The sequence below is a fragment of the Microchirus variegatus genome (assembly GCF_963457635.1).
Source record: "Microchirus variegatus genome assembly, chromosome: 1".
Taxonomy (NCBI): domain Eukaryota; kingdom Metazoa; phylum Chordata; class Actinopteri; order Pleuronectiformes; family Soleidae; genus Microchirus; species Microchirus variegatus.
In genome coordinates this window covers 4,463,275-4,488,260 of record NC_139802.1, presented here as the reverse complement: position 1 = coordinate 4,488,260, position 24,986 = coordinate 4,463,275, and the positions used below count along the sequence as shown (strand labels likewise).

Below are 24,986 nucleotides of genomic sequence, written 5' to 3'. Positions count from 1 at the left end.
GTTATGATAATGATAATGTAATTCAGCGTGAAAACAAACAGCCACTGAATCAATTATGTTCAAAGGTTACCAAAGGGCGAGCAGACCTGTGACATAGACACACAGACGTATGGAATAAAGAAAAGTACCAGCACTCACAGGTTCTTGCTTTTTGTCGTGCAGAGGTTCATCTTCTTTCTGCTGATTTTCTTGCATGCACCTGCTACCGTCTTTCCGTTGAGACGGAGGAAGCTGTGGTTACCACATCGGCACGCTGCGAGGGTAACTGACATGTCTGTGTCCCTGAGCTACAGTAAAACAAAAACACACACATCACACTGAGGCAGAAACACTGATCCCGACTGGCTCCGAGGTCATGAGCATCTAGTCAATGTTTAGCCCCACAGACGGATGACTGCTGGGTTGCAGGACAAAGATAAGTGTGTGAGTAGGGGGGGTAAATAGTTCCAGCATGGCTCCACAGACACTCACCCACTTGTTCGTGAAGAATAGCAGCCACTGTCTCTGCAGGATGTTGCTCACACAGACAAAGTGGTGATTTACATTCATACTCTGGGGCGTAGGAGAGCAAGGCAGGGGACACTTTATGGTATTAAATCAGTCACAAGCCACAGTGGTTATAAATAGCGTACAAGGGTATTCAGTGAAAATAGACGGCAAACTTAGGGGGACTTGAGTCATTCAATGTTGGTATCTTTTCATTAATGTGACGAAATGGAGCTGGAAATTACAGGGTTCACTGACCTCAGTGTGTGTGTTTATGTATGTTTGTGTACTTACTTTTGAGCAGCAGGGGGCAGAAGAGGCAAGCGAAAAATCAACGTCACACCTGACGTCGACCTGGCCGTGCCAGTCACGTGACCACCACCGCGGAAGTCAACAAATCCGCGCAGACAGCGACGACAACATGAAACGGCAACCGAAATCACTTTTGCTAACTTCCTCTGTCCCGTGTCATGTTTAACGTCAGCCTCACGCGGTTTGGTCGCGACGACGTAAATGTAAGAGTGAGCTGTTACAAACATCACATGCGCTGAGCTGTCGTTTTTATCTTAGTTTAGAGGGAGAAGAAGAAGAAAAAAAAAAGGAACCGTTTCAAAATGCGGAATGACTCTCTGCTCTCCAGCATTAATGTGGTGCTGGTCATGGCCTACGGAAGCCTGGTGAGTCTTTTTTCAGCCTCGTTAAAAACAAGTTTGTTTGTTTTAGTTGTGAATTAACTGAATTAAACTGAAACCTCGTCTGAACTGTCATTTTAATGTCACTGAAACAACTGTGTAAAATTAAACCGATTAACTCGTTATTCGCAGATATTTTTTGTGTGATTAATTTATCAAACGTCTGCTGGAAGTAACTAATTTATCGATTTCAAAATAAAATAAAATGTCACAGAAATGCCTGAAAAAAAATGGTGAAAAATATTATGCACAAATATGCTCTTTATCCACGTGAAAAGTCATCTTTGAAATGTGTTTTTCCTTGTTTTAAATGAATCTAATTACTGTTTGTTGTTTGAAGAATGTAACAACATTAAGTTTAGTTGTGTTATATCACATTAAAAGTGTGTCATTGAATTTAACTGTCGATTCTTCTCTAGATTTTTGTTTTGCTGTTTATCTTTGTCAAAAGACAAATTATGCGGTTCGCCGTGAAGTCTCGGAGAGGACCACACGTCCCCCTCGGCCACAATGCACCTAAAGTAAGACACACACTATAATGAAGTGTCCTGCCATTTAAATCTAGGTTGTTTTTTTTTTACATGTATAACTTGTTCCTTCTGATGTCTTAATGTAATCATTTAAACAAAAATGTGTCTGTTACTAAGGAACTAAGACAAGAAATTGAAGCCAAACTTTGCCAGGTCCAGAAAATTCACTTTGAGCCGCGTCTGCTGTCCCCAGATGATGACCGGCTAAAGCAGAGGGAGACTGGTCAGAGGAACACACACACACACACACACACACACACACACAAACACACACACACACGCATAGACATAATGCATTCCCTAGCCCCTTACACTAACGCTAAACATCACGACTAAACGCCCAGCCCTAGCCCTAAAACCAGCTTTTAATCCTCAAATAGCCGTTAAAATTGTTTGGAACACCCGAAATGTCCTCACAAAGATAGCTATATCTGACAATTGGTCCATACATCCTATTTAAGACATACACACAGCCCTGGAACTACTCATGAGTTGTTTTTATTTGAACGTTGAAGTGCGTGTGTGTGTGTGTTTTAGGTTCCTATGACTACCTGTACAGGATGAAAGCCCTGGATGCCATCAGAGACACCGGTAAGCGTTCTTGTGAGTGTTTCATTTTGTTTCTCCATGACGGCGCTCTTGAATCCATTACCACAGCACCACCACCTGTGCTATTATGTCAAAAGATCTTCCTTTCCACGAGCTGGGCGGGACGTCCACTGCTGTGACGGGGAAAAGATTTCGCACCTGGCTTCTGCAGCTACGGAATTCTCACTGCATGTTCCGAGACAACCAAATCTCCCTCATTGACAAAGTGCTGGATGGGTACAGTAAAGCCCGCCATGGAGCTGAGGTCGGTACTTTTTGTTCACTCTTTATAGAGTAAGTTGCGCTTTTACCTTCACTGATCTCAGGCACCTTTGTCTTTGACTGTAGGTTTTTGGCGAAGCTGAGTTTTTAAAATACCAGGAAGCTCTAAACGAACTGGCCTCGATGTAAGTAAATCTCCCTGACCGTGCTCTCTTACGGCTTTTCATTCTGCGCTAATCCCAACACGGAATGTTAAATCCACGCCGTGTCACTGTTTCAGTGTGAAGTCTCAAAGTAGCAGAAGCAGCAGCAGCAGCACTCTGATCCAGAACCACCAGTCTGCAGCCAAAGACCTGACCAGCACCACGGAGCCAGCGAGTTCCGCCTCCTCCCCTACCCAAACCACCTACCTCATATCTTCAATGCAGCAGCGTAGCAAGAGACACAGGCACTTCCTCGAGCTGAAGAACTTTAAAGACAACTACAACACTCTGGACAGTACGCTCTAAAAATATGTTTGATACCTGACCGATGGAAAGATGAGGCGATTTAAGCGCCTGTGGGCGAGTAATGAACAGCTTTAGAGTGACTGTACAAAAACACAGCCTTTATACACTAACACACTTTAATTGCCTGGTTTAGTGTTTAGTGCTCATCAGACTACTGGCACTGCTCTTTTACCTAAGTGTAGCTTGAAGCGTATATCCTGTTTTACAGCATGTGTTGTTGCTATGCTTGGCAAGAAAAGTGACTGCAGTTATATATATATATATAGTCCTAAGTGTGGTTGAATTGACCAAAAACATAAACACAGCTATGCAAAGGCACCAGACAATCAGTATTTATTGCACAATGTAAAGGCCTATGCAGGTTTGTGAAGGTAACGTGACTGAGTATTATCATGTTATCGTGTTTCTCTTACTACTGATATTGATACGACTGTTAACGGTTCATGCGCCACACTGGGGAAAAAAAAAAACACACAGTTTATATCAATGTATGTCTCCACTACTGTGAATTTGCCTTTTTTTTTTTTTAAAGCCTTAAATGTTTGTTTTACAGAAGCCATACTTGATCGATTGTGATGATGAAGTGCTCTTTTAACTTAATAATTTCTCTCAGTGCAATGTAATTTAACAGTGTTCCAGTGTATTATGAAGAAGAAAGAGGTGAAGCACCTGGGGTCAGTTGTCACTTAGCACGGCCTCTTTCACGTGGTATTCAGGGTTTTCATGGAGGCATTGTAATGCCTGAAGGATTTTTATTTTCTGTTTTGCCATCCAGTCGCCATTAAAATAAAACAGTGACACTCAGTGGATTTGCCGTTCCATGTTCTTTCACGCAGTCAGCTAGAGCGGAAACTGATGAATCAATTAATTGTCAACTATTTTGATAATCGATTAATCGGTTTAAAGCTTTTTTTCAATGATTAAAACAAGATTTCTGATTGTTTCAGCTTCTTAAATGCGAATATTTCCTTTGTTTCTTTGCTCCACATAACAACGAAATCATTAAAAACCGAATCATTTTGATTTGTGGACATAACAAGACAATCGAGAACATCGTCGTTTCCAGGTTTGACACACACTGATCGACATTTTTAAAAATTTCATGAAATTTTCTGGACCAAATGTTTAATCGATTAATCGTGAAAATAATCGACAGATTAAGCGATAATGAAAATAATTGTTAGTTGCAGCTCTACAGTCAACACGTGATAAAAACGTGCTATACTACGAGCGTCCAGCAGATGGTGCTCCTTTCACTGTTAATCACTGCAAAACACAGACGACAGCATGTACAATAGATACAAATTGGTCTATTTTTTTTATTTTTATTTAATATAAATAAATACGCAGAAGAAAGTTGTTAGAAATCAAATATGTACAAAACAAGGTGACAGTGCACATACTGGCAGGGACCTGAAATGCTATAGAAGAAATCTTCAGGATAAAACCTACACCTCTCTGAAACACAATTATTCTGAATAAGTCTGATTCCTCAGATAATATTAAGAGCCAAATGAGTGTTTGGGGATTAAAACTGCTCTTTTCAGCAGAGTGCAGGGTGTTGACCTTACACAGGCCACAGTCGTCATTTAGGTGCTTATAGCATCACGTGACAGTGAGGATTCAGATCCTCAGGTTCATGACTTTTATGTCATGACAGCTTGCTTCGCTACAGTAAATTGATGCTACATTACTGTATATAGAATATATAACATTATTATTACACACTTTTGCTAAAGGATTTGCCATCCTGCCCTTTGCACAACACATGTTCAACACAATAAAAGAAAGACTTCAGGTCAAAAAAAAAAAAAGGTGACAGATCAGGGCAGGACTAGGAAACATTGGCATACTACGCTGCTGTATTATGTGGAAAACCTTCAAAGTACATCGAGTGTAGCAGTACACTTAATGCATCTATGTTAAATCTGCTATTCACGTGCACAGGCACATAGCAGAGCCCAGTGTACACACCACACAGAAACCTGAAAGAGTGTTCGTGCTTAGTGCTGTCACTGCAGGTCAAGAAGCTCAGCTCTCCAAACATTGCTGCTGCTGCTGCTGCTGTTTGGTTTCAGTCTATAGTGAAAAAAAGGTTTGGTGGTTGTGTTTTCTCCATGCCCCCAAATGCGCGTCTCTTCGCCACAGTCACTTCATGACTTAATCTCGATGACTTTGATGAAAGGAAGCGGTTTGTTAGATGAGGTGGACAGCTTGATTGGTTTACTGTGACAATAGAGAGAAGGAAGAAGACCGGCGTTTTTGATCAAAATTAGTCAACAGCCAATTTTAGGTGAGTGAATTTCATGAGTTCTCGAGTTAAAGGGACAGTTCGGAAATTTTGGACATAAGACCTATTTTCCAACTTGGTGTGATGGAGACGTCTGGAGACGTTTTCAAGAAATTTCATTCAGTTCTTCTAGTTGCTGAGTTTGTTGGTTCTATGGCATTGGTTTCCCAAAGTGCGGCCCGGGGGCCAATGGTGGCCCGCAGAAACATTTCTGGCGGCCCGCAGTGAATTACAGTTGATAGTTTTAATCCAGGAGCTACTAAGCTTGTTAAATGTTTATTGGACATTACTGGATACAGACCAATAAGTGTAAACAAAAATACTGGGTATTTACCTGGTTTCTATATGGTGAATTTTAGTGTATTATTGGGTTATAAGCTGGTAATAAGCAGGTAGCTACAGCCCCCAACTACTAGCTATTTACCCAGTAAATATATGGTAACAGAAATGTGTTACTTGGTATTAGCCTGTAATTAGAAGGTAAGAACAATGGCCAAAATACTGGGTGATTACCCAATAAATTATAAAGCGTTTTTATATTAATGCTTAAATTACATTATATTAATGCTTATATTACTTAACGCTAAACTATAGAACTGCAATCTGGTCATTAAAATGATTAAAATGAATGTTTTTTTTTCCTTTGGCGGCCCTCAGTCCAATGTTGGGTTCCTAAATTGGCCCTCAGGTATCAAAACATTGAGAACCCCTGTTCTATGGCTAGCGCAGGTCAATGGTACACGTTAGCGTGGCATTAGAAACGCTCACACCGACTCCACAGTGCACCCGAGGCAAATCAATTCTAACGGCAGACTATCGATGCACATATCTGTGTTGATAGAATGTTTGAAATAAAACCAACCTTGCAATTTGAAGGATTTATGTCTCAGCAGCAGCAGCAGCGCGTCATACTTCCTGTTAGGCTATGGCAGCGGCGGACTGATTCCGCTGCTGCAGAGAAAGTAGTCCCTTAAAAAATGGATGATTCATGCGATGCGATTGTTTCAAATATTATTCTATCAACACAGATATGTACATCAATAGTCTAGTGTTTTAATTGATTTGCCTCGGGTGCACTGTGGAGTCGGTATGAGCGTTTCTAATGCCATGCTAGCTGGTCCCATTGACTTGCGCTAGCCATAGCACCAGCGAACTCAGCAACTAGAAGAACTGAATTAAATTTCTTGAAAACATCTCCAGACGTCTCCATCTCACCGGCTGAGTTGTAAAATAGGTCTTATGTCCAAAATTCCGAACTATCCCTTTAAGATTTGATCGATCCAAATATTCCAGGACATGAAAATGTTGCATGTTTGCTTCTGACAAAAATTACCTGTAGACAATCTGGGGGTTGCGCTCTGATGAAAGGTAGGAATTTGACCTCCGTTCTCCAAGGAAGTAATCCATCTGGTCATGCAGCTCCCGGTTCTGCAAACACAGGAGTTATCACAGGTCACTTCACGTGAGTTTACTACTATCGTGATTTATTCAAATGGGCAAACTGACAGCAGCTAAATCTGCTTTCTCCTGTGCCTCAGTTCCACTGAGATGCCATGAAGGCATGAGAGACAGTGAGCAGCTCCTACCTCAGCCTCCAAAAACGCCACTTTCTCCTCCAGCTCTTTGATCACACGGTCTCTCTCCTGGATCACCATGCGAGAGTTCTGGAGCTGGAGCAGATGAACAAACAAGAAGTTCAAACAGTGAGCAAAATCCTGCACAAACATGCTCACGGAGACAGAAGTGTTTGCTTTAGTCTCGCACGTGTGTGCCTCACCTGTTCAATCATGTGTCTGACTTTCCTCTGTTGGCTTTTCAGCATATCATCCAGATGGTGGATCTTCTCTTTGAGAACAGCCACCTCCTTCTCCAACTGTTCAGCCCTAAAAAAAAAAAAAATTAAAAAAATCCACGCAGACATTTAATGTACAGGACACATGCGATGATTTAAAGGTGCATTATGTAATAAATCTAAAGCAACTGGTCATAAAATCCTCCTAATATGTCACAGAGACTCAGGAATAATGTTCATATAACAAACTGAACTCAACAACAACAGCACAGCAAAAATATTTGCATTAAAAAAAATATTTTGAGGACCGCAAATCATGTTTTGGCATGTGGCGCTATCTACCGCCGTCTACCAATCATTGCAGTCAGTAGAGTCTCAGCTGCCAAGCAACCACGGGTTGCCAGTTACGTCTGAGCTACACTGGAAACGAAACAAAACCTAAAAGACCTAGGTATGAATGTCAAAAACAGTAAAGATAAAGTTAGCGGCAAATCGATGGTCTATAAAGGTCATGCTTTTAAACGACGGAGAGATGCAGAAATGGCCACTCTTCTCCTAGACCGGTCAATTAATCAATCAATCAATCTTTATTTGTATAGCCCACAGTTTACAAAACATAGTTTGTCTCAAGGGACTTCACAGGGTTGGTAACATCCTCTGTCCTTAGACCTTCGACCAGGGTAAGGAAAAACTACCAGGGAAAAAACCCTTATAACAGGGAAAAAGGGTAGAAACCTTAGGGAGAACCACAGGTGAGGGACGTGCAAAAAAACATACAGTACACATAAGTGAAGTTTGGCAAACTAAGTTAGCATCATAGCTAGACGGGGATGGACATTTCTTATATTTTGAACTGTCGAGTTCTGTTTGAACTGTTGAAGGATTTGTGGACTGTTCGGCTGGCACGGACCGCTGCCATCTTGATCTTTACCGAGAATTGTGTGTCTTATAGCCACTCATTTATGATAAAACGCTCGTCATAGTCGCTCCTCGCACGTTGCTGACGTAGGATACGACAACCGATCTGGCAACCTCAAGTATAGAGGGGAGGAGGTGGAGGGGGAGGTGGATACGACTAGTCGCAGCATTTTGAATTTGAGTGTAGTAACTGTTTTTTGGCCACATTCTTACATATGGCGCCTTTAAAGGTGAAGTAAGTAGTTTATAGTGACATCTAGAGGAGAGGCTGAAATTTACAACAAAGAACTGCTCCTCTGCTCACCCCCTCCCTTCCCTGAGCGCTACGGTGTCTGCAGCCGGTCAAATGTCGTCCTCGTCGTCTTTCTCCGTGTCAGCAGATGAGGTTCGTGAGGCGAGGGAGAGGGCGAGCTACCGCGGCCGTAGCAGACGAAGCGGAGAGAGAGGAGGCGGGACTTCCGCTACAAGTAAAGAGACGCTTGTTTTGTTCTCTCGCGTTTGTCCTTACAGGCTCCGGTAGAAACATGGCGTCTGGCTGCTAACAGTGGCTATGCAACCGCGGCCCCGCGACGATGTTATTTTACATGACTTTTTAAAACACTACGACTAGACAATGCAGGAGCACATAATATGTATAAAAAAGTGGATTTTGGGTCATATAAACCCATAAATACTACACAGTGTCCCTTTAAGTAATCGATGGAGAAACGATTGACTAACTGACCTCTTGTCTCCTTTCTGGCCAGTCTCTCTGATTTCACGCAGCTCGCACAGCTCTTCCTCGCGGTTGCGGATCGCCTCCCGCAGAGTGGCACTCTCCTGCTCCATCCCTCCCAACAGCCTTTGCAACTCTTCGATGCGATGGTCTTTTTTCTCGCTGGCTTCTTCTACGGTCTTCAATATGTCCTCCTGGCCGCTCAAACGCTCCCTCAGCCTGGTGCCTTCGGTCTGGAGTTGACAGAGAATCAAGTTTGTTTTACAATTCAACAAAACGTTATAATGAAGCGTAAAGCATGTGGAAAAAACATGCTGGTGTGTGCATCTCACCTGCAGCCTCTCCTTCTCCTCTTGGTGTTTCTTCTCAGCTTCCTGCATCTGTGCGTACAAGCGCTTACTGACCTCCCTGAGCTTCGTCCTCTCTGCTTCATCTTCTGCTTCCTGAGAGGGAAAGAATAAAACGTTCAGTGAGGTAATTATTTGATAGCCGGAGACACTTTTCTCATGAGGTCATATCAAAACTTGTTTTGATTTTGCTCAGTGGGTTTGGCTGTTGAGAAGAGAACAGGCGTGTCGGAGTGCGTCACTGGAGCAGCCGGGTCATGAGTTTGTTTTGTTCGTGTATCTGCAACACTTCGGCGAGTGACCCGGAGCGTGAGTCACAGATAAATGCAGTAATTAATATAAGCCGGCGTGTCACCTTTGTTGTGCTCGATCAAAAAACTTCAATGACATGCGAACCTGTAACAGGCGTCTAATCCTGCGCTGCTCTAAAACAGAAGCAAAACTCAAACTATTGAAAAGGATGAAGCATCTGTGGAATGCTGGGAACAATTGGGTGGGTCTGAACACAACAACACATGCAGACAGAGGAACAATGTGTGCTGGAGCAGCCTTCTCACACATTTCCATAGACCCTGGGGTGCTGTAAAGATACACTCTGTGCTCCAACTCTAATGGTTTCCCTGTGTTTTAGCCTGCATTACTTCACTGTTTGTTTCTCTCTTTGGCTTCAGCCCCTTCCACACTTTTTGGCCACTTTATTAGGTACATAATAGAGGCATGAAGAACACTAGCAGGTGTGGTATTCCACTCCACTGCTGTAGCCCATCTGCTTCACGGTTAAATGTCTTGTGTGTGTTCAGAGATGTTCTTCTGCTGTTATTTGAGCTACTGTTATGTTGCCTTTCTACCATTTTGTCCTCTGTCCGAAGGCAGACAACTGTCTTCTCTTTGTCTGACCTTTCTCTGTATAGACTAGATTAGATCAGACCATATAAATAACTTATAATTAGAATTTTTCTTCCCCATCCATAATGCACTGAGTTAATGCCCGATTCGATATTTGTCTTAACAAGCAGTTGAACAGGTGTACCTAATAAAGTGGTGTATTTGTGACTACATGTCCCACACACACATACAGTATTGTCCAGGGAAACAAATCACAGTGGACTGTAGCGCTGGAACGATTAATCGATGAATCGATTATTAATCGATTACTAAATTAAAATCGCTATCAACTATTTTGATAATCGATCATCGGTTTGAAGCTTTTTTCATGATTAAAAAAAGATTTCTGATTATTTTAGCTTCTTAAATGTGAATGTTTTATTGGTTTATTTGCTCCAAATAACAAAGAAATCATTAAAACTGAATCATTTTGGTTGGTGAACAAAAACAAGACATTCAAGAACATCGTCATTTCCAGGTTTGACAAACACTGATCAAAGTTTTTTAACATTTTCTGACATTTTATGGACCAAACGAATTGAGAAAATAATCAACAGATGAATCGATTATGAAAACAATCGTGAGTTGCAGCTCTAGTGGACTGCACCTATGATCCAAAACGTCCGACTCGTTCAGTGCTTTGACAAACTGCAAACCCAGGTCCACATGAGAGTCTGCTCACCTGTACGTCCACTTTAGCTTCTGCCTTGGGTGTAGACGAGGAGCTCTTTCTGAAGGGAATACCCACTTTCCACCCATTCGTGTGGGGCTGGGGGAGAAAGGGAGGAAGTGAGCCAGGAAGGAGTGAAATATACGGAGACGAGAGAGGTGCAGGAAATACCATTAAGCGTACAGGACGTAAGGTTCATGATGGTAAAGCCCGAACATAGTAGACCTAGAATAAACCTACCTTGTTTTTGGCTGCCATCTGCTCCCTCAGTGTCTTCAGGCAATACCTCACCTACGTGGGGATACAGAAGGAATAGTGAGTCACAGAGATATTATTGTGTATATTATTTTTTTATTTTTTACAATCTGTTTACTGATGTAAATACATGTGCGTTGGCGAGAGTCCACACTGACCTCCTGTATCTGTGAAACTTCATCCGACAACATCTTCAGACTCTCCTGGTGTTTCTGCTGCTCTTGTTTGCGAGCCTCTAGATAGACCTGGAGAGACACGGATATTAACCGCCGCCAATCAAAATGAGAAATTCACCGTTTGTTTCTACAGTAGAAACAATCCAATTCAACTCACTTTGATCACTTCGACCTGCTCCTCCTTTGACCTGACCGGTTCTGCTGTGACGGCAGTTCTGTCGCTTCCTCGCTGCACCACTGCAAACGCTCGTCCCACTGGCTGGTTATTGGGCAGAAGAGAGACGTCAGTGTTTCATGGGCTGTTTTTGCACGAGCAAAGGTGAAAGTGCTGCGTTGTATTTGCAAACATCCTAACATGGGCACAGTGTTTTTCTCACACTGGAATGGGAGCCGATCCATGTTTGTGATCAATATTGCAACAGAGCACTTCCCGGAGGAACATCAGTTAAACAACCATTATGAAACCCTCAGCTGGGAAACGTCAAAAACAAACTGAACAAATAACTCTCAAAATGAAATATTCTGAGAATAAAATTGCGTCTCTCGGTCGCCTCCTCCGCTAATTGTTCCCGTGCGATTCTCCAGACTGAGAAACTTCATAATCCTGAGGCATTTTAGTCATAATCACTGCGGAGACTAAACCCATAAACATCTGGTGCTTCTTTGGAAGCAGTGTCGAAACCATAAACAGAGAGAGGGAGGGGAGAGGGAGAGGGAGGGGCGTGCAGAAGAAGGTGGGGAGGTGTTATGTAACTCCTCACCACTGGTGGTCCCATGTTGGTGGTGCTGGTTTTGGCTGAACAATGGTCTGAGGTCTTTAAATAAGTTTGAGGGCACTAATGAAAAGCTGGTGGCAGCTTTGGCAAAGTTTACAAACCCCTGCCATCTCTACGCAGTTTGTAGATAAGATTCAGGGCTAAAGGTTTTGGGTTGACAATATATAATTGCAATTTTTCTGACATTTGTGATTTGAGTTGTCATACGATTTTTACCTCATGGGATACTATAAAAATCTATGATCTAACGATGACAACTTAGACATTAAGTTTGAAACATGTATGTATTGTTGCATTTAGTTTTTTTTATCTGGCATAAAACAGAACCAGCAAAAAACTAAACAATTCAATGGCAGCGTCTGCTCTGGCATCATGTATGTTGTACGTTAAAAGTGACACATTATTCTCAGTCAAGTCTAAAACGTATAACACAGAGCGTCAATTAAACGTGTAATGTAAGAGTAGACGCATGTATTTCACCCTTAAGTATCCAATTCATGTATTTTAAGTACCTAAATAAATATTATTCCATGCAACTTTTCCCAATGCTACTTCATCTCCTTACCTTGTCCCTGTACTGCTCCGCACTCTGAGCCGCCTGGTCTTGAAGCGTGAGCCGCAGTCGTCTGCACCTCTCCTGGAAAAAGCCCGAGGAAGAAAGAGAGAATATGAAGTGGATCCACAAAGAGACCGTTATGTGATGGAGAGACTGACTGAGGAGGAGAGAGAGGGGAAAAACCAGGAGGAGAGACTGAGTCATATACTCGCCGAGTGAAACAGAGACAGAGGGAGGGGAGGCAGCAGCCAGTAAAAAAAAAAAGAGTGTTACAATCGTCAGAGAGAAAGCTAAAGTTTTCCCCAAGTGCACACGGACAGATTGTTTTATTTAAAATGCGTGCTGTGGACGTCAGAGGGACTTAGAAGGAAATCCTCAGACACTCTCGGCCAATTGTAACTGCTGGCTGGATTTCTGGGAAAGTGGGCAGAAGTCGTAATGTCAAGCAAGACAGAACACACAACTTTGCAGACAGTGTAACAGGGCGGAGCAAGTCACATCATTAATAAATCCGTAGATGCAACACCGACTCGGACACTTGGAAAAGCAAAACGCACAAACCTTCCAAATCTTTCTTTAGGTTACAGTAGAGAAGCCATTTCAGCAGCAAAAGTCTAAAGTGGGAAGTGTCTGGTGTGTGTCTTTCAACACACTGAAGCCCTTATAAGAGATAGCCAGTGAGTGCGTATCCACGGACAAGTATGCGGATGTGAGGGAGGAGGTCAAAGGCATTATGTAACTCATTCCAAACCCAACACAAATTCTTCTGTTCACTTCCCAGAATCCTGGTGTTTATCGAATGACACGAAACAGGCAACAAGTAGAAAAACGTCTGCAACGTCCTGCCTATAAACAACCTCGGTTACCGTAACTCGCTGGCCTTTGCCAAACGTTTGGATGTTTCATGTTGTTTGTGTGATTTGAGACGAGATAAGCTACGAATGAAATGACCCTCTCCGAGGATCAGTAAAAGTGAATCTGAAAGTGAAATACACACATGCAACCAATTACAGAGGAGTGTGCGCACATACACAATCAGTCTGACTGGATGTATGTGTGTAAGTTATGTGTGGAATTTAGCAGATATACATATGTACACATATGCATACATGTATATGTTTATACACAGTATACATGCAAACAACAAAAAACAACAGAACCTCATTCCTTTAGGGCCAATATTTGAATAGTGACCTTCAAGTTGACTAATTTTAATACTGAGCCACAGTCGTACCGTGTCCAAATGTTTGGTGAGGCTGTACAAATTAATGTATGTCAATAAAGTATCTCTGTGAGTGGGTAACTCATAATCAATGTGGCTGTGGGTACTTTATTTTGGATAAAAACTCATAATCAATGTGGCTGTGGGTACTTTATTTTGGTAAATAACTCATAATCAATGTGGCTGTGGGTACTTTATTTTGGTAAATAACTCATAATCAATGTGGCTGTGGGTACTTTATTTTGGATAAAAACTCATAATCAATGTGGCTGTGGGTACTTTATTTTGGTAAATAACTCATAATCAATGTGGCTGTGGGTACTTTATTTTGGTAAATAACTCATAATCAATGTGGCTGTGGGTACTTTATTTTGGTAAATAACTCATAATCAATATGGCTGTGGGTACTTTATTTTGGTAAATAACTCATAATCAATGTGGCTGTGGGTACTTTATTTTGGTAAATAACTCATAATCAATGTGGCTGTGGGTACTTTATTTTGGATAAAAACTCATAATCAATGTGGCTGTGGGTACTTTATTTTGGTAAATAACTCATAATCAATGTGGCTGTGGGTACTTTATTTTGGTAAATAACTCATAATCAATGTGGCTGTGGGTACTTTATTTTGGTAAATAACTCATAATCAATGTGGCTGTGGGTACTTTATTTTGGTAAATAACTCATAATCAATGTGGCTGTGGGTACTTTATTTTGGTAAATAACTCATAATCAATATGGCTGTGGGTACTTTATTTTGGTAAATAACTCATAATCAATATGGCTGTAGGTACTTTATTTTGGTAAATAACTCATAATCAATGTGGCTGTGGGTACTTTATTTTGGTAAATAACTCATAATCAATGTGGCTGTGGGTACTTTATTTTGGTAAATAACTCATAATCAATATGGCTGTGGGTACTTTATTTTGGTAAATAACTCATAATCAATGTGGCTGTGGGTACTTTATTTTGGTAAATAACTCATAATCAATGTGGCTGTGGGTACTTTATTTTGGTAAATAACTCATAATCAATGTGGCTGTGGGTACTTTATTTTGGTAAATAACTCATAATCAATGTGGCTGTGGGTACTTTATTTTGGTAAATAGCTCATAAACATTGTGGCTGTGGGTACTTTATTTTGGTAAATAACTCATAATCAATATGGCTGTGGGTACTTTATTTTGGTAAATAACTCATAATCAATGTGGGTGTGGGTACTTTATTTTGGTAAATAACTAATAATCAAATGTGGCTGTGGGTGTGGGTGCTTTATTTTGGTGAATAACACAAACTTCCAGTTCCTGTTTAGTCTGTCACAGTCTGTTCCGCTGGCTGTTATGAAGCTTTCGGTCACAACACATGAGCAGAAAATCAAGAACAGCGACTACGTGAGACTGTGTTTTGTAAACTGCAGATTCTGATATAAAGAATTCACTTTTCAACTTGTTGATGTTTTTGCCATTCACACGTGAATAAAGGCCGTTCTGATGTGGAAGAAAACCCTGGCCTCCATGTTAGCCAGTCAGAGATAATAAAGATCCGGGAGGTTATAAAAACAACGTGTTCTATACACACAACAGAATGCATTTATGGTGAATACAACCACAGAAGAAAGAGCAGAAAGGGATGTATTAAGCTGTGAGGTGCAGATGAGATAAGAAAGAGAAAGTAAGTAGAGTCAAAGGAAGCAGCCTAATAGTTAGGGTGGGGGGGTCCAACTATGACAAACAGGAGTCACAGAAATGAAAGCAAAAAAAAAAAATCCCCTCTTGTTCAACATGCTTTCCTCTCAGATTACACTCACCTGAAAAGCTCAGATAGGGAACAGAGAACAGGAGAGAGAAAAGAGGAGGAGGGGGCGAAAAACAGGAGAACAGTAAGGGGTTTGTTAAGGAGGAGGAATCCATCATGATATAACCTCTTTGGCCCTTCATGAACAACCCAACAAAGACAGCTAATCCTCGCTCTGCCATCAACCATTTACACGCTACTCTCTCTCTGTCTGCTTACTCTTATATTCACACACACACACACACACACACACACACACACAGACACACAATGGCGTCCGTAACCACCTGCTAAAGCCAACTTGTAAGACTAGACTTCCTGGGAACACAAACAAAAGGAACCAGTTGGATGTGCTCACGGACAATGACGCATGTATGCACAGACAGACACACACAGACAAGGACAGACGGGATATAACGCACACAAAGATGGACGACGCAAAACCCCACACACACACGCACGCACACACACACACACACAAACACACACTACCTTTTATAACGGAGCAGAAACCTGAAACTAAGCACACGCAAAAACTGCAGCCACGCTGCTGGGGCCGCAGCGACAATGGGCACAAAAGATCACGAGGGGATGACCAATCAGAAAGGCTCACGGGGGCATGAAGACGCTTTTGTTTTGGACTCTGGCATCAGGAGGCCTGTAAATCATCCGTGTTAAATGCGCCGAGGGGTGACTGCTCCCTGAGAATGTTGCTGAACAGCCAGACCTCCTTAATCTGGGACAAGAAAACAACTAAAAAAAAAAAAAAGTCTCTAACCCCACAGCTATGTGTGGCTTTAAATAACTACCTGGTATTAAGTTGCACAGGTTCTCAACGCGCAACAGGTAACCCCAGCCTTACATGTTAAAACATTATCTTGTTGTTGCCTCACAGGCTGGTGCAGTGTCAGTGTGTGTGTGTGTGTATTTCATCCAATGGAAATCACACCGTGTGTCTAATGCACTGCTTTCTCACACCTGCTGCACAGACGTGCGTTATAAACCTCAGCCTTTGACACAGACACAACAGCTGTAAGACGCCAACAACACATGCACTTGATAAAGGCTGGTGATAAAAGCTGCCCTTGGAAGACGTTCTTTATGATCTAAACTCTGTGGGCAGAAAAACTCAAAAAGTTAAAGTTAAGAAAGAAATGATTCTGTTTTGGTGGTGGCCTGGATAGGGATTGTATGATGCACATGATTTCAATGTCCAACTATAGTGCAGCAATAGGTTCATTTATGAATGAAAAGACAAGATTCAGTCCTTATTTTTTTCATTGCAATTTACCATATATAGCAGGGGTGTCAAACTCATCATTCAGCATAATGGTTCCCCTCAAAGGGCCAGATGTAACTGTCATACAGAATAAATGTAACTAAATGTAACCAAATATAATGTAAAATAAAGGTAACTAGTCCGTAACATATTGCGAAATAACTTTCTGTATTAATTACTTGTTCAATTTCACTTGTCGCATGATGCATAGACAACGATACACTCTGATGTAGTATTTTTTAACGCAATCTCCATGCATTGTGGGAAATGTAGTTTATGGTCAACGCACGCCTTAAATCAGCATAGACCTATTTTAACACAGATTTTTAAGACCAATTAATCACTCGCGGGCCACATAAAATGGCCCCCGGGCCTTGAGTTTGATATATAGTATAGAAATGTGTAAACTATAGCATAATCAGTGAGTAGAGATCGGAAACAAACTGTTACCGGTAGCCGTATCTTCATTTATTCCCTCTGTTGAGACTCGTGCAGATTGACAGACTCACTTCACACCTTTGTGTAAACGTAAAGGTTAAGTTAAAGGTTCAGCAAACTGTGAAGGGTTGAGCCGAGGTGTGAAGTAAAGGGTTGTTAAAGTGTCTGCTCGTCATCATCATCCTCGCCATCACGGCGAACGAGATAAAGCAGACGACTGAAGACGGAACAAGGATCTATGACGTGAAACGAGAGCGCGAGTAACTAACGACGTGTGTGTGTGTGTGTGTTTTTCTCTTTGGCTCGGTGTGATCCAGGTGTGATCCAGGTGTGATCCAGGTGTGATCCAGGTGTGATCCAGGTGTGATCCAGCAGCCGCGCTGCAGTCTTTCCTCCACGTAGACACGACCATTATGTCATGGTTGGCAAATTCCCAGCCAGTGATGTCACACACTCCCGACAGAGAGACGGTGACAGGGAATGAGGGAAGATAGAGGGAATGTGTTAAGTCACCCAATGCCGGGAAACGAAACATCTTTGTGGCATGATTTGAAAAAAAACAACAAAAAACAACAAAAATAAAAACAAACAAACAAAAAAAAGTCCCTCAGACGCACCCATGATAAATTGCCGTGGGAATAACACACAACGCCTTATTGGCATCCTGGGTGTGTTTATATGTCACATATTCAGGCTATACATAATTAGTTTATCCATCTTCTCATGTGTTGTTGAGTCAAAGTTACGATCCATTTTTCATATTGCAGTTTTTGGTAGGGATAGAGAGTAGCAATAATTCTGCAGTTTTTTAAATTTTATTTTTGTTCATAGAAACGAGCCAAGTGAACTTCACAAATTCAATCCTGTTTCAAAAATGTTGAGTCATTTCCTTTTTTAATCATATTGTCTAGGTCACATATGTCAAACTCAAGGCCCGGGGTCCAGATGTGGCCCGCCAAGTCATTTTATGTGGCCCGCGAGTGATTAATTGGTCTTAAAAATCTGTGTTAAAATAGGTCTATGCTGCTTTAAGGCATGCATAAACTACTTTTCCCACAATGCATGGCGATTTCGTTACCCGCAAAGTGACGGCATCACCATCGCGGACCGGGTTACATCTATAATGCATCATATTTGTAACTTGAATAAGTAATAAATGCAGAGGGTTATTTAGCAATATCTTTCGGAGTGGTTATCTTTATTTAACATTATATTTGGTTACATTTAGTTACATTTATTCTCTATGACAGTTACATCTGGCCCTTTGAGGGTAACAAATATGCTGATACCCCTGGTCTAGGTTGTGCTGAAAATTCTTCATTCTTATAGCCTCTGTATATAAATGTACATTTTACCACAGTAATGGAACAAATGGGCCTAAATGCTCTGTGTTCTGAGGGTTAACATAACAGCCAGTGGTGGCTCAATCTTCTTCCTCCCGTTTCATTATCAGTAAACATACTTACAAACAATAATAATAATTTTTAAAAAAAACAACAACCAGTGAAGGCCTCACTCTGCACATTCCTTCTCCACAGGTACAGTATCTTTATAGCCCTGGTTATGACCAACGTCCCGCAACAGCGATAATGCAAAACACCTCATCTTGACCTGAATAAGCTTTGCATCAGCTATGTAAATAGTGGCCGACTATTTTGACTACGGACTTAAAGACGATTCATGTGTTCTGTTCCGTATGAGGCAGAAACGTCCTCTCAGTTCCATGTTTTACAGCATGACCGACAAATTAAACACGCGCTGAACAAACATGGACATTCTCCACCACGATTAATCGCTTTATTAGGGGCGTGAGCGGAGCTGCCCTTTGTACACGCTGAGCAGCGACACGGCAGAAACTGATATTCACTTCTAAAGGCCACATTATACTTCTCCGACTGCGTAACCACGGAGACACCTGGAGCCTTCATACTTCGTATATGGCATCGTGGTGACGGATACGCACTGCAATTTCCCGCCCGATCAGTTAGGGGTCGCCACGCAAGGTTGTTGTGCTTTTAGCTACAGTGAGCAATGGCGTACGAGAGAGAAAGACTGTTGTTGTTGTTGCAGCAGAATAAAGCGTACAGGCCGAGATAAAGCTGCTCTGTGCCGGCTCACAGTGCGCACCGAGCGTCCACAGAGGCGGAGCTGATCACCGCCGACAACGTCGCTGCCGAACTATAAATACGTCATATCTTAATACACACAGCACATGTTTAGACTCTTTAAATGGCCAATTTCTCGCCTCAAATTATCTTAAAACTGCGTTCCGGGACACAGAAAAGTGAGAAACGGCCACTGTTTCACTGTTATTCCGCTGCAACAACAACAACAACAACAACAGTCTTTTTCTCTCGGACGCCATTGCTCACTTCAGCCAAAAGCACAACAACCTTGCGTAGCGACCCCTACTGATCGGGCAGGAAATTTCAGTGCGTATCCGTCGTGTTGACGGATACGCATGAAGGCTCGAGGGGTCACCGTAGTTACGCAGTCGGATAACGCATTACGCAGTCGGAGAAGTATAATGTGGTCTTTAAAAAATATTTCGTGCAGTCGGAGACGACGCAGATGGCTCTGCATAACCTACGTAGAGCACTTTACACATTGGGCTTAACTCGCTGAAACACAAACTGGCTCTCACTTTCTGCCCTGACCACACCTTGGGCATTTTTTAAAACATTTTCTCTGTAAAGGAAACCCCGTCGTCGTGACGTGTGATTGGTTGCTCGCTGCGCGACAGCATGACACTTTCACCTTATCAGCAGCCTCATAAAGCACAGTGCACGCCAGATAACAGCGTTTCAGGTAAGGATAATGATTAAGCCGTCAGTGCTTTGCAAACACACAGAAGGAGCATCGGCCCGAGGATGCGTCGCAGGTCGAGTCAAATGTGGCCGTTTAATCCCGTTCAGACTCAACTTCACGCTCACAGGTGGTGCACGACCAGCACAGCTTTCACGTGTCACGACTGTGACTGTAAGCCTGTGAGTGATGGCAGCAGGAGGCACCTGTGACAAGCACACAGCTCTTTGTGCTGGAGCTTAATACTGTCATTAGCGAAAAGGCCAAATACTTAACAGTAAATAGTCCACTTAAAGCAGATCAACAGCACAGAATATTAAATGGTATTAAACGCTGTGACCGATCAGCGTTAGTATGACTCTGTCAGGACATGAAGACACACAGGAGAAGTTTTAAATGGCATTAGAGAGGGTTAAAAATAAACAGAATAGGACACGGATTGTTTAACCACAACATTTAAACCATCTGTTTTCATTAGTGTGACATCTGTGACACAATCACATAAACAAATAAATGTTGTTTTTGAATCTGTCCTCAGTGAAAAAAAAACTAATGAAAAGCAAACAAAAAAAAGTTGATATTGATGAATGATAGGACTGTTTTAATCGACTACAATAAGCATCAATCATTATGATTCACTGATTAATCGATTTTTCTTGTTCTTTTCATTACTCCTGAACAAGGAAAGACATTTAAAGACATTGAGATTTCGAGGTTTGGGAATTAAACACTTTATGAAGCAAACAACTAGTCGATTAATCAAGAAAATAATCGACAGATAATAAATTCCACATTACTATCATTATCAGTATTTAAACACACACACACAGCTCGTTTTAGTCGAACAGTAACATCGAGTATAACTCACCCCATATTCTTGGTTTCTGATGTCCTGCACAGTGCACAGACTCCTCGTCACGCCATTCATCTTTGCGAAGCACAACAACACGCCGCGCGCGCGCGCCAAACAAATAAACAAACAAAAATAAATAAATAAATAAATAAATAAATAAGTCAAGAAAGAAAGAAGTGAATAAAACTGGATAAGGGTTCCTCCAGACGCTTGTGATGACCGTCGACTGAACCCACAGCCGCTTCCCGCTCCCACAGACCGGTGTGTGTGAGTGTGTGTGTGTGTGTCTCTGCCACTCAGAACACTGTGACACCTTTTCTCACCACGTCACTGTGGGAGTGAGAATAGAGTGGAACCGCCCACACACACACACACACACACACACACGCACACACACAGAGAGAGAGAGAGGACAGCCAAATAGGGAACTGAGTCCTGCAGTGAGGGAATAGCTGTGATGGGAGGAGCAGCAGATCAGAGCAGCAGGTCAGAGCAGGAGGACACTGAAGAACAATAAAGCTGCAGAAACTTTACATCATCCTCACAATCACATGATAGAGGAACAGGAGCTGGACAACGTTACGTCAACAGAATGTTACAATGTTAACCATGAGTAAAAGTATCTTAAAAGTATCTTATAGCAGAGTATAGCAGTATAGGTAGAAGTTAAAGTCACTTTTTTTAAAAAATAATATTATTTACAGTTAGTAAAAGTCTTAAAGTATGACATTTACTGTATTTAAGTATCAAAAGTCATTTTCTGAAATATTATATACAAACATATATATATATATATATATATACTTATATAAACACATATAAAGACACATATATATATACATATACACATTTATACATATATATATATATATACATACACACACATATATATATACATATACATATATATATACATATACATATACATACATATACATATACATATACACATACATATATACCATATATGTATATATATGGTATATATATACATACATATATACATATACACATATATATATACACACATACACAAACATATATATACATATACACATACATATATATATACATATACATATACATATACATATACATATATACATATACATATATACCACATATACATATACATATATACCATATATACATACATATATATATATACATATACATATATACACACACACATATATAATATTTCAGATGTAAAAGTATTAAAAAAGCAAGGAGTAAGGAAAAATAGCACAGTAAAGGACAGATACGTGAATTCTGTAGTTCAGTGACAAAGTATTTGTATTTTCTTATGTTACAACACTGATTAAAGGCAGCTTAACAACATTAGACGACTAGGTTTCTAAGTGCAAGGTCCATATAGGTCCATTTATTAGCATATAATTTGAATATGCTAGCAATAACATCAGATTACATTTGGTTAGGGATTAAAGAATCTCTCTGGGACTATCCAGTCCAGGTTTAACAGTTCTACATATAGAGATTTTGGATTTAGATCTAGATGCAGTGGTCTAGATGCAGAAAAAACAGTTCAATGTCCCCTTTACCGGGTTTTTGTCCAATAGCACAAATAAAATAAAAGTGGTGGGGGTCAGGGCAGGGGTTCAGAAAACGTTAAAGTTTATTTCAAATGTGAAAGTTCCCTTATCTGCCTAATCAGAGGCTGCAAATCGGATTCCAACGTCAGCATCAAATGTTTCCATAAGTGTAGAACTGCTTTTATATGAATTGTAGGTAAGGGCCCTTGCTTTACAGGGGCTGGAATCCCGGCCATCGTGCCTGACCAAACAATGTCGAAGTGTAATATACAAACAAGGTCAATGTCAGGGTCATTTTATTAGTCTCCCTTGGGAGAAATGTGCCGTGGTCGAAGGGCAAACACTGCACAGAATAACATTAAAAAAAAGAGAGGGGGGAAAGAATAAAGAAGCACAATAAAAGAAGAGAACACAATGTTTGAGGATGACAAAAACACAGGTGCTCATATAGTGCAAATAATACAGCTCCTCATAATGAGCTGTGCAAATAGCAACTTCTCTTCTATGTGCAAGGAGACTCAACACACACACACATCATTCAGTCACCGCTGTCTGTTTAAGAGTTTAACTGGAAGAGTATTTTCCGGTTATGTCTCGTGACTCATTATGACACGTGTGGAATCAGCTCAGATGCTTATGCAGATCTTAAATCTTCTTTAAATGGATGCATAGAAATTACAGTTTTCGACACCCATCTTTTTTTGCTCTTGAAAATCATTCCTTAATTTCCCTTCTCTGTGGATTGTTACACACATATTACATTGTAAGGCCTTTTCCTGTCTTTATCTTCTCTGCAATCTTCCAACAGTCACCTGAATCCAAGCCAATATCTCTGTTGTATATTTTACCTTATTTTTCTATCGATGCATAAAGCTTAAAAAAAAAAAAAAAAAAAAGTCCCTAAATGACCCCCTCATGGCTGATCAAATCCAGCCACAGTGACTGCACTGCTCAGTTTACCAATACATTATTAATTGAAAATCGTGACACACCAGAATGAACCCGTTTAAGATTACAAGTATGTGGAAAGCAGGTTTGTAAATCCAGTGATACAAGGATCCATTTCATGTGGTTTTGATGAGAAACTATTGACATTCTTATATTTCTTATATGCACATTACATCTAAGTATGAATTGCATTAACTTCTATCCACAGTTATTTGCACAGATGTGTCCACATTTTGCCTTAAATGAATAATCCACTTAAACGTTTTGGTCTAAGTTACCTTACTGTGTTACGGTTAATTATTCAGTATTTAGTGGCTTGGCAAGTTATGAAACATGTGGTCAAGTACATTCAGATACATAAAAGTTTTAGTGTCGACAAATAAACACAACAATAAAAACCCAGACAGTGGATCAGACGCACACTCGGCTTTTAATAGGAAGGTTTTGGGTTTGATTCCTGGCTCCGTCTACGTAACGACGTATCCTTGAACCCCACGTGAAAATCACTGGATTGGATCTCGGATCTTCTGGGGAGAACAATATTTGTTACACAGTTGGAGAATTATTTGTGATATTGTATCGGTATATGACACAAAAAAGTGGTGTTGTTCCATTACGAGCAGAAACTATAGTGTAAATCTACAGAGCCCCCGAAGTGACATGAGAAAAAAAAGAAAAAAAAAAGAAGAATTTCTTTTTTTTTTAAATCTCGTGTTTCAAAGTCGAGATCTCAAGTTTCCAAAAAAAGTATGAAATTTTTTTTTTGAAATTTTTGTTTCTTTCATAATTTTTTGGAAACTCAAAATCTTGACTTTCCAAAAAAAGAAAAAAAATTTTAACAAAAAATTTTTTTCATATTTTTTTGGAAAGTTGAGATCTCGACTTCCAAAAAGCTTGAAAAAAAAAAATACAAATTAAAAAAAAAAAAAAAAAAAATCATAATTTTTTGGAAAGTTGAGATCTCGACTTTCCAAAAAGTTTGAAAAAAAAAAAAAAAATGAAAAAAAAAAAAAATTGCATCATTTTCTGGAAAGTTCAGATCTCGACTTTCCAAAAAGTTTGAAAAAAAAAAAATACAAATTTGAAAAAAAAAAAAAAAAATCATAATTTTTTGGAAAGTTGAGATCTCGACTTTCCAAAAAGTTTGAAAAAAAAAAAAAATTGAAAAAAAAAAAAAAATTGCATCATTTTCTGGAAAGTTCAGATCTCGACTTTCCAAAAAGTTTGAAAAAAAAAAAATACAAATTTGAAAAAACAAATGTTTTTCATAAATTTTATTTTTTTCCTTATGTCTCTTCGGGGGCTCCGTATATATCTGCTTTGAATGCTCATCAAAACTAGAAGAGCACTCTTTGAAGAAATAAACAAAAACAAGCATTAATCTGCCGATTTTAGCAGGAGCTGTTCCAGTGCAGGCACAGACCTAAACTTGGATCAAGACGTTAATAGCATTAATGGCCGTTGAGAAGCAAACAACAGCTCGTGGTTACTGACGCTGAGTGAATCCGAGTGAAGACATGAGCAGGGACGCTCATGCGTGGACGAAGAGGAAGTCATGTCAAAAAGCAGTGGAGCTTTCACAGGAATTAATCCTCAACCAAGAATGTAGTTGATGATTAGAGCAGAGCAAATAGTGTGTTAATGGTTGATTAATGATGGAGAATGAAGCTCTCCCACATCACA

At 40.6% G+C, this 24,986-nt stretch overlaps 2 protein-coding genes across 2 annotated transcripts; one reads left to right on the top strand and one right to left on the bottom strand.

The window, feature by feature from the left end:
- Window positions 1-1,085: 1,085 nt before the first annotated feature.
- On the top strand, window positions 1,086-3,392 carry ltap1 (lipid transport auxiliary protein 1). The gene is made up of 7 exons (XM_083888667.1): window positions 1,086-1,163; window positions 1,598-1,699; window positions 1,826-1,931; window positions 2,246-2,299; window positions 2,395-2,561; window positions 2,645-2,703; window positions 2,799-3,392. Exons 1-7 carry the CDS (start codon window positions 1,101-1,103, stop codon window positions 3,025-3,027), a joined length of 780 nt encoding a protein of 259 aa, XP_083744793.1. The 5' UTR covers window positions 1,086-1,100; the 3' UTR covers window positions 3,028-3,392.
- A 962-nt stretch (window positions 3,393-4,354) lies between these two features.
- Window positions 4,355-21,011, bottom strand: tuft1a (tuftelin 1a). Its single transcript, XM_083901325.1, has 12 exons — window positions 20,818-21,011; window positions 12,417-12,488; window positions 11,233-11,334; window positions 11,058-11,144; window positions 10,885-10,935; window positions 10,657-10,743; window positions 9,075-9,185; window positions 8,752-8,975; window positions 7,095-7,200; window positions 6,904-6,987; window positions 6,651-6,745; window positions 4,355-5,253 (listed from the first exon to the last, which is right to left on the bottom strand). Exons 1-12 carry the CDS (start codon window positions 20,875-20,877, stop codon window positions 5,181-5,183), a joined length of 1,152 nt encoding a protein of 383 aa, XP_083757451.1. The 5' UTR covers window positions 20,878-21,011; the 3' UTR covers window positions 4,355-5,180.
- Between the last annotated feature and the right edge of the window lie 3,975 nt (window positions 21,012-24,986).